The sequence below is a fragment of the Pocillopora verrucosa genome, chromosome 3 (assembly GCF_036669915.1).
Source record: "Pocillopora verrucosa isolate sample1 chromosome 3, ASM3666991v2, whole genome shotgun sequence".
Taxonomy (NCBI): domain Eukaryota; kingdom Metazoa; phylum Cnidaria; class Anthozoa; order Scleractinia; family Pocilloporidae; genus Pocillopora; species Pocillopora verrucosa.
Window position 1 is genome coordinate 15,898,407 of NC_089314.1, and position 10,808 is coordinate 15,909,214.

Here is a 10,808-nt window from a genome sequence, read left to right on the forward strand (position 1 = left end):
GATGTTTTGTTCCGATGCGTTTTCGTCAAGATGTGAAAGTTTAGACCAAAATTTGTCCATTTAAACTCTGGACAAAAGGCGTTCCGTGGAACGATGTCCTTGGTTAACGAATCTTGCATAGAACGATTTCACCCAACATATATGAAATTTAAAGATCCAATTTAAGAACTTAAATGTGCAGACAAAAACGCAGCGTGCGATTGGGTAAGTAAACAATGTGGAATGTACATCTTCAGAAACGATATAATTTTACTTTCGTAACTTATACGTCTTCTAAACAAAATAACATGACATTTTGGCGTTTACACATCAAAAATAGATATAACCTTCTGCAATTTGAAGTTTTCCTATTGGCCAATCAATGTGTAATGTTCTGGATTTCTGAATGGTATGAGACAAATATGCGACAAATTTTAATGAGGCGCGGCCATGTTGGCTACGTCACTATTGTAGTATTTAGCGATGGAATGTGGCTTTGTGTCAACGATTACGAGAAGAGGAATTTTCAATATTTTATTGCTTTAACTATTCCGAAACAAAGGCGATCTTTGAAGTCAGAACGTTGAATGCCTAGCGATTGGCCTTTTAATGCACTAGAGAGCGACCCAGAAGGTGCGTGAAGAAGGGTCCGTGAACTGACTGCGAAAACAGAAAGCATGTTTGTAGTAATGACTGTTTGTAATAATGACCTAGAAGTCTGTTCTTAGCAGTCAGTATACTAGGCGACAATGTTAAAAGAAATCATTAAGTTGAGAAATCTTTCATGTCGCTCGCCAGGTTATTATTCTTGTCTTCTATCTTTTTCAGGTTTAACAACGCTGGAAGGCAATTGCTGTTGAAGGAGTTGTCTGGGACAAATTTTAGTTTGACATGACCGCTCCGGTAAGCATTCCCAATATGTAATGTTTTTAGAACCTACCTCCTGGAGTTTGGAGCAAACATACGAAAGCAATTTTAATGTTTGATGTTCGAGACAACGTGAAGTAGGTACTGAAATATGCTCGCTTGATACCTGATCTAATGTAAAATAGCAACAATCTCGGAGTGATTGTTTGTATTTTCTGTACAGATGTATGTGTTGCAATCAAATTTTTATCAATTGAAACCCAGGAAAAGGTAAGAAACATGTTTTAGAAGTGAAACATCAAGTGTTGTTCGTAGATTAGCCATCAAACTTGATAGTATTGTTGAAAAGCTTTCTCACAGTATCGATATTGCGATATAGACTCACTGATTAACTTGTCAAGGAATGTTTAACTTGTGAATCTTAAATGTATCAGAAGACAGTAATTTTTTAAAAACGGTAAACGAATCAAAACATTATCTTTACCGTATTTAAACTTGTTGAAATTATTTTTAAGCGTTATCCATCGAAAACCTTGAACTTTTGACACAAATGTTTACACCCACGTGGTTTAATCATTTGGATTCGGCTTTACCTGAATGTCCCTTAGCTACAGAACACAAGTTCTGAGCATTAGTTATTATATCAGCACAATACAGTGCATTTGAAGAATTTCTTGTGTTTTTGTCATTGTACTATTATCACAATCAGTTCTGTGAGTCAAAGAATTTAAGTAACCCCACATATTTACATTACCATCCCTGACACACAATCATTTATATGTCATAACGAATTATTACTAAAGCAATAAACCACTCTTTCTATCGGTTTGCTGGCTAATAAACCATGCAGGATGTTGGGAGAACACGAGAAAAGTTGGTAAACTATGAGGCATAGCCTTGTGGTTTATGAACTTTTTTAGCACTCTCCCAAGTGGTTTATCTGCTGGTAAACTGATAGAAAGTGTGGTTTATAGCCTTTTTTGGCATAAATATGAGTGAAGTTTGTCAGAGAGAATGATAAATGTATTCTTATTTTGTGATCAAGTTGTTGATTCTCATGAAACCCACCAAAAAGTACAATTAACCAATCAGAGTGCTGGAAACTGAAAGAACTCCCAGCCAGTAGAGTAAAGACTGTAATTACTTTATTGTTGAATGAAAGCAATGGTACAGAGAAAATGAGCAGAAAGTGTAAAGAAAACTAAATATTTTTCTCACTGTGTTCAAAAAATTTTCAAATTTTTCACTACTTTGTCTGTTCTTGTTTGCATGTCTGGCCAAGCCTTTATGGTCATTGCCCCCCATAGAGCTGCTAACTACAGCTTATAAATACAGGCATTTAGTTTTAACTTGTAAAACTCCTTGAAGAAGTCTACAATAATTAGATGAAATGCATCAGGAATAATAAATTTGTACCACTACTGTTTGCAGAGTGCTGCTCACTGGTACAGTTTTGAAAAAATTATTTAAAAAATTGATTTAAAAAATTGAATGAGGTTTCCTTTTATTTATGCAAATACCAGTCTTCATACAAAAACATTAACAATCACCTTAAAGTGTAATTTTGAAAGGTGTCTGTCAATTTGTTGTCTTGCTTCTCAGCACATTTTCTGGTTTTTCCATTTTTGCTGCAGGTTTTTCCTTTGCCTTTGATAACTTTTCCCATCATAGTGTTGCCCTCTTCAATGCTTCAGTGAGCAATTGAGACACCTCCTCTAAGGAAAAAATGCTTAAATTATAGCAGAGCTTGCAGAGCATAGCCTCATAATTGTACAAAATAGTAACCCATCAAGCCGAATAAATTTGGATGTACAACTGTACAACTGTACGACCATACAAGGTGCTACTTTTAACATGCATGGTCAACTGTACCGCGGGCACGCTAACGCCATGGCTTTGTCCAGTAGTCCAGTGGTCAGTGCACTGGGCTCCGAGTCAGATGACTTGGGTTCTAGTCCTGGCTGGGGCAAGGTGTTGTGCCCTTGAGACATGCGGGAAAAAAAAGATGTCAGCTCCGCTTTTAGGCTTGGCTAAAGTATTTTCTTAAGTATACTTTGGCAAACCTAAATGTTCATTATATATTTAGTATATGTAACACCTCAATTTATATCTGTAGTATCATGTAGATTAGATTTAGGGCTTAATTTGGTTAACACTGGGAACCCTTTTCTTCACATGAATGATGTAGTCTATCCAAAAAAACTTTTTTCTGAAAAAACATCTGCAAGCAGTGAAGAAGCCATTTCAGTGTGCTGCTGTCATTACAATATTTTAAACTAATTCATTGTCTAAAAGTTCTGCTTCCAGTGAAGACAAAAAATTTACTATTCTCAATAACAGAAGGTTGCACCCTCATTTTGTAAGTAAATCAAAAGAAAATATATCTTTTATTTGGCTGAAAGATTTGTTAACATGACACATTCTTGGTTCTCATTTTTCACTTTTTCATGTGAGCATAAAAAGCATGCTTCCACTTCTGAAAATTGTGCTGATTTAAAAGAGACTGAAGAAAAAAAAAAATCAGTCATTGTTAAATATAACATGGGATGGGTGTTTTGAAATCTATTTCTCAGTTGTAACATGTAGAGACATTTTGGGAAAGACTTTATGTGCTTTACTGATGGCAGTTATCATTTCTCATAGGCAATACTGGCCAAAGCTCTTTTTGACAACCTTGCTGATGCACCTGATGAATTAAGCTTCAGAAAAGGTGACATCATTACTGTGCTGGAACAAGATGTGGACGGCTTGGTTGGCTGGTGGCTCTGTTCATTACATGGAAAACAGGGAATTGCTCCTGGAAACCGTCTACAGGAAATCAAACGACGATTAGAAGAACAAAATTCACCTGATTCACAAAAGCCTGCTGAACATTTTACATTTGAAGAGATAGATTATGATATACCAAAGTCTTGTGAGCCTCTAGAGGATTATGCTGTACCACGGGGAATAACAAGTCCTGATTATGATGTACCAAATGCTAACAAACTGGATGCACATGGACATCCCACATCTGAACAGATTCAGCAATTAGAACATCAGTTTAATGATCTTCCTGGTAATAGTTCATTTAACAATGAAACTACCAACAAGCCATCAGGAATTGAAAGATTAAGTGATGATGTGTATGATGTACCCTCAGCACTTGTTGAAGATGACTTTCCCCAAGATGTTTATGATGTTCCTCAGCATGCACTGAACAGAGAAGAGATTGGTGTAGATAAATTAACACAACTTGATAACAATTCAGAAAACAGCAATGTCCTTGATCTAGGCATTTCAAGAGAAAATTTTAAGATTGAACTTCCCTCACATGCTCCCGAAGAACCTGGTATATATGCAGAAATATATGATGTTCCTTCAGCAACTGATCACGAAAAGGCACCTGACAGACTAGTGAATGGGGCAAGTACTTCTCCTAGAGGAAGTATGCATTCTGTTCCCCAAGAAAACAGAAGCAGTGCAGAGTTAACCAGCCGTGTATCTCATCTGTTGTCTGGTGTCAGTGGTGACAGCAAGCGTCAATCAACATCTAGCTCAGACAGTGCAAAGATAAGTTCAGATGATGACTATGTTGATTATCAAGAGATTTACGGAGATGGCAGAGTAAAAGATGTCAGTATATATGATGTCCCTGTTCAAGTAAGTAATTAGGCAAATATCAGTTAGAGCTAATGCTATATGCAGTACAGTATTTAAGGTAGGGGGGAGCTTGAAACAAAAAGGCCCACCTGAAATTAAAGTTCCTGACTTGCTATTTAAATTAAACGTGATTGCAAAAATGTTGTGGAGGTCATATTTTTCATAACTTTTATAAATATTACCAACAGTGGGGCTATTTATTATCAGTCTTCATAGAGTACAATCAAGAAAAAGATCTGTGTCATGATCACTTTCAGCTGTATCAATTGCAATAACAAAAGAAAGGCACTCATCATCACCCTCCTGCTATTTCATATCCAGACTAATGAAATTTAGTTTTTATTCAAGTAAGACCCATAGTATGCTTGGAAATATTGCTACCTGTAACACATTTTTTAATCATATCCTTTCATCTGTTTTCTGTTTTAGCCAATTCCACTGGAGCAAGGTAGTGGACTCCCTACCACAAAAAGAACACAAGTGAGTATCCTACAGCGTATAAATATGAATGCTGTCAAGGGACTAAAGCTGAATATACCAGATGCATTGCAGCGTTTGACAAAACTTGAACAAGCAGTTAATGGTGCAGTTAACAAATTGTTAAGCTTTGTCACAGTTACATGGCGGAACCCAGAAGTTCTAAAGCCTCATCTAGCAGACATCAGAGATATTGCTGGGAAGGCAAAAGTGGCTTTGAGATTGTTAACAGAATTTGCCCTCAGTTCACTAGTCAATGCAAGAAATCTTCCAAACCATCAGGAGCTCAGTGGTAAGCTGAGCAGAGCAGTTGAGCCATTGTTGGAAACATATTACTCAGTCAAACTGGCATTGCAAAGACTTGATGAAAATGGTTGGAGTGTTGCTTTGGAAAAGAGTGACAAAACACATGATGACCTTGATCTGATTATGGTGCACATCCGCTCTGTTCCTGAGAATTCACAAAACTTGGCTGCTGTTATTCGTACTGCTTCAACTGTACTTTACAGCAAACCAAGCAAGAAAAGTCAAGGAGAAGCTTCCCCATCAGATCAAAGGAAACCTGGTAATGACTCCCACATGCATAGAGTAAAGCAAAACAAAATCTCTGAGACAGATTCAGATCAATCAGAAATGGAGAGGCGAACACTAATCACAAGTGCATTAAAAAACACTGTTGATGCAAATTTCAAGCCTGCAGCTAATGGAGCAAAGTGGAGTCCTACAACAGTTCGGCGTGTTTGTGGTATGGACATCCCTAAAAGGAACAGTAATAGCAGTGAAGAAGAAAGCTCAGCACCAAAGCTTCCAATGCGCTTGCATTCATGTACAGGCAGAGGTAGAGATTCCAGTTCAGGAGAAGACACAAGATCCCCACCAGCACCCCCACAGAGAAAAGACAGCAATGAAAAGTGCCAGCATCTTAGGCAGAAAAGTTTAGATAAATTTCCTCTTGAAGCAACAACTATGGAAGCAATGGGGCCACCTCCCAAACCAAAACTAGACAGAAAAAATACATCAAGAAAAAGTTATAAGATTCCTTTGTACTCTGATCACAATCACAATAAGGGAGACATTAACCTGAGAGAGCGCAAGACATCTGAAACAGAACCAGTTACACCTCGTCGAAAGTGTAATTCAGATCCAACACAGCTACAAGATCACAATGATATGAAGGAAGAACAAGGTTCATTGGAAAAAAACAACTTAGCTCAGAGTTTACTCAAGCAGAGCCTAGTGCATATCTCTGATTCTGACTTACCCCAGAGTTTGAAAGGTGCTAGTAATAGCCACTCATCAACTCTTCCACTTCAAGATAAAAGAAAATTATTCTTTGATTTTACCAATGTTGCCCCTAGCCCAGTGCATCAGCATCCTTTTTCAAACTTGATCAAAGACAATGGTGCCACAAAGGGATTTATGGTGTCTTTGAATGATCGTGAGCTTTTAGAGTTCTACAAGTATGAGATAGATGCCCAATTATTTGTGCTTAGTGAGGCTATCAAAGGGTTTTTTGCTGTTGTGGACAAGAATGAGAGTCCAAAGGTATTTGTGTCCAGTAGTAAGTTTATTGTGTTAAGTGCCCACAAGTTTGTGTACATTGGTGATACTTTGAGCAAGAGGATCAAACAAGGTGATCTTAGGAGTGAAATAATGGTTGTGACTAACAAACTGTCCAACTACATCAAGAGTTTAGTGAGTGCAACGAAGTCAGCAGCATTGCAGTACCCTGCATTAAATGCTATGCGAGAGATGAGTGAAACTGTTGTCCAAGTAAACAATTTTGCAGTTGAGTTGTACCAGATAGTAAAGAAAACCACAAAGAATGCCTAGAACTCTAGGTCATTCCCCAGTACAGTGAAAGGAGTAATATTTTAGAAGATGAAGATGAGTGTGAACAAAGTGAACCATGTACTTGTAATTTATGGTGTTTTGGGTGCTTGAAATTAAATATCAGGCCATTTTGTCCTGGACTTGAAGAATTCTTACATTTCCCCCCTTATGATAATGAACACTTTGAGGATTTTTCAATTTCTTTAGGAGACATTAACTTAATTAAATAAAGAAGTCAAAGCAACCCATTTAGAGCAACAAGGGTAACTAGACAAAAATGTAACATGGTGATTATGTTTTACACATTTTTTTTCAAGACTTTTATTTTTGTGTTGTAAGTCTGTCTAAACTTGAAGACCACTCAGGGTAAAATGTTGCACTGGAATGTATCTGTCATCTGTAGGTGTAAATTGACTTGAAGGAAAAGACAAACATTTGGGAATTCTCTTACTTAGAACGATTTTTGATAAAGGAGAGTTAGAAATTTAACAGTAAGAATGTACAGTTACTGAATTTCAATTTTTTTCCTTTGCCTTCAGTAATTTCCATTTGACGTCAACAGAGTGCTTAGCCTGATAATTGATGTAGATATTTTATGTATGACCATCTTGTGAAAACAACAATCAATCTATTAATCAGCACATGTGATCAAATTTTAAAGGAAGTGGTAATATAGCACTTGCTTCAAAATTTAATCATTTTATAATATGTTGTTAATAGCTTGATTATAGAAAGTATTCTAAAAGGAGCAACTTCTCACGTGTCATGTGACTAGTAGAGAGCTATATAAACAAGTTTTATAAGAAGAAAATGGTTTATGTTTATATTCCCTAGGCCCAATGTAGACATCAATGGAATTGTGTGGGAACCTTCATTCTTTATTCTTGTTTGCAGATCAGGTTTACCTAAACTTTCAAGTTTACTTCCAATGTATTTTTTACTGGCTGTATTTTTCGCTGGCTATACTTTCCATTTTGGGAAATATTTGATAATAGACACTGATTTGTAAATATTAAAATTTGCATCTTACATGAAAGGTTAACCACGTATTTGTTTCACTTTTGCAATAGGCCAATATCTAGATAGCATCACTTTACCACAGCTACCAAAATTACATATTTTCCCTTTTTATTCAATTGCAGCAATCCGAGGGAGGTTTAGATGAGAGTAAGTCTTTAATTAAACAACAAAAGCAACTGACTGAAAGAATCTGGAACCTATGGTTAACCCTTTAAATCTTAAGAGTGACCTAGCATCTAATTTCTTCCGACAATATCACACATAAAGGTCATGTGAATAAAGGAAATGATCTTCAATGAAATAAGCTTTTGACCAGTAAACAAATTTTCCTTGTCAGCACCTTACGAAATGTATCAAGAACAGTATGGAGAATATGCATACTGATGTTAGGATGTAAAGGGTTGAAAGATATCCTTGTGCAAATTGCCCTTCCTCAGCATAACCACTCATTAAACTTTAATTACCTTATTTGGACATTTTCAAACTCAACCTTGTCCCTATGGTGTTCCCTCTTTAACCAGCAGTAAGAAGAGGGATCATCTAAAGGAAGTTAGCAAGATCTGATAGGAAGATCTACTCCCACTCTCAGGTGAGCACACAGATCTTCAAATGATGTGTCAAACTTTGGTAAATCTATGGGTGATGCTTTGCTCAAAACTTTTAACTGTCTGCTCGCCCTAATCCCATGTGGGCACATCTCTTTTGAGTACCCCTCTACAGGGTTTGGGATAAGAAGAGACTGAACATGCATCAGACTTACCAATGTAGCTATCTATTCACACTGCAGTCATTTCCTTACTTGGAAATTTAGTGGTGTGTCCTGTTTGCAATAACTTTCCCACAATCCACCTTCAGCACAGTACCTTCAAGTAAGATGGGTTCATGGTTCTCAAGGGAAATGGCATAAATTATATGTGGACAGATATGTGCTTTTGACAGTTACTTTCTAGTACAAGTTACTCACTGAAAGCAGGCCCTTGCTATGTTGCCTGGAATTTTTAAAGTTAGACTCTTACATACAAAGTATGTTTAGCTCTATTTATGGGATGTGATTTCAAGGCTGTTTGTGTTCTCTTCTGCCGAAGTCCCTACACATTTGTATTTCACCTAACCGAACTGGGTCATCATTATTGTACATGGAACAACCTTGGTCATTGAACTTCTTGCCCAACACAATCAACCATTCAAATATGGTGAAAGCGAGTATTTAAGATCCTGTTACTTCAGGTAAAGTGATAATTAATACTCACACAGTTAGAGGAAGAAATGGGATTTCACTGAAGATATATTTGGAGAAAGAAGAAGCCATTTCAAAGATTGCATGATCTTTTTCAGCCTGGAAAATCACCTTGACAGCTGGGTATTTTTTCCTGCTCCCAGTTATTACCTACACCCCAAGGTCTTTCTCAACTATTATGTTTAAAGGTCTGCTAATTCTTCAAGCACAAAGCTTTAGCGGTCACATGTAGGCATGTCTCTTTATGAACCCCTGGCGGACTGGGGTGAAGAGAGATGACAATTCAAAGTCATGAAAGTTTCTTCTCATTTAGTAACTGTTTCATTATTTGGACAACTAGTAGTCAGTGATGTTTGCTCTTATTTTCCCATACCATTTTCAGTACAGTACTATCAAGGAAGTGGAGGAACGCATCATACCATTTATCCTATCCAAGAGTCAGTATTTATTGCCAGTTAAATGCTCCATAAAAAAAAGAAAACTTCAAAGCATTGAGGATGTTTCTCCTTTGCCTAGGCTTCAGGTTAAGTGGTTACTACAGTATGCCACCGAGATTCCTCAGTTTATGATAGAATTAATTATTTCATATTTCTACAAAAATGTGTTGAACAAGATACTTGCACCACTAAAACTGCCTGCAGGTGTTACAGAGCTTACATAAATATCAACACCATTTATAACCATCATTCCATGGAAAGAGTGTACAAACAATTTTAATTCAAGAGTTGTGATGCATCAAAAAACGTAACAAGTGGGCGCAGCAAACAAGTGAGTTTTTTGACACATCGCAATGAGTGAATAACAATTGTTCAAGCACTTTCTGCTTTCATACTGAGATTTTATCTCACTGACCAACACATCTCAAAGACTGTGAAAATCATTGTTTGTCCAATCAGAGACATGAACAACAGTATCTCAGAATGTGTGAAATAAAGCATATTCTGCCATGAAAAAAATCAGCCCCAAAAAATAATTGTAGGCCCTTGTGACGATCATAAAAAAGAATGATTCTGAAGCTGGAGGCAATGGAAATCATAGTCCTGTCATTATTCGCTGCGCTTGCTTCAGTTCACCAAGTAATACACTAAATTTCTGTGACGCCATGGAGAATGATACAGGTCGTACACTGTGGCTGTTGTTATCTACTTCATTAAATCTGAGCTGGACCTCTGGCTCCACCATTTCATTTAATTCACTGCAGCCTAAGACGAAGTCCACTCTCCACTCCAACCCAGTTAGTTGGTTCAGCTTTATACTACTTCGCAGGAAAGAACTTTGCAAGTTGGTTAAATTTTCTCCATAAGTTTTACAGAGTGCAGTAGAGAGTTCCTTAGGCAAGCCAAGCTGTTGAAGTTCGTTAGATAATGAATCGCTATCCACGCTGTACTTTGCAGCACTTGAGAGTATAAACGAAAGAGCTGCAATTGAAGCTTTCACATCTGACAATTCATACTTGGCATCCGATGTCAACTTCTCAACTTTGGCGTAGTCGATCTCTTCTCCCAGCAAATCTTTGATCATCTGGGCACAAACAAGCCTCATCTTTACAGACGTTATTTTTGAAAGAGTACTTATCTCTGCAAGTACCCAATCTGGACAATCCAAATCTCCGCAGAAGCGAAACCTCATTTTCTTCCTTAGCCGTGCGATCGCCTTCTAGTTTCTTCTGTCACATGCGGCTCTTCAATCTCACGTGACCAATAAACCAAATTTGGAAGAAGAGTGTTTGCCATGGAGCGTCCAGCGACGCTTC

General features: G+C 37.3%; 2 protein-coding genes across 2 annotated transcripts; one reads left to right on the forward strand and one right to left on the reverse strand.

The window, feature by feature from the left end:
• The first annotated feature begins 442 nt into the window (after window positions 1-442).
• On the forward strand, window positions 443-7,834 carry LOC131790836 (enhancer of filamentation 1). Its single transcript, XM_059108091.2, has 4 exons — window positions 443-612; window positions 808-882; window positions 3,490-4,488; window positions 4,918-7,834. Exons 2-4 carry the CDS (start codon window positions 871-873, stop codon window positions 6,796-6,798), a joined length of 2,892 nt encoding a protein of 963 aa, XP_058964074.1. The 5' UTR covers window positions 443-612; window positions 808-870; the 3' UTR covers window positions 6,799-7,834.
• Window positions 7,835-9,750: 1,916 nt separating this feature from the next.
• LOC131790835 (COMM domain-containing protein 4-like) lies at window positions 9,751-10,744 on the reverse strand. Its single transcript, XM_059108090.2, has one exon. It carries the CDS (start codon window positions 10,682-10,684, stop codon window positions 10,088-10,090), a length of 597 nt encoding a protein of 198 aa, XP_058964073.1. The 5' UTR covers window positions 10,685-10,744; the 3' UTR covers window positions 9,751-10,087.
• Window positions 10,745-10,808: the final 64 nt, after the last annotated feature.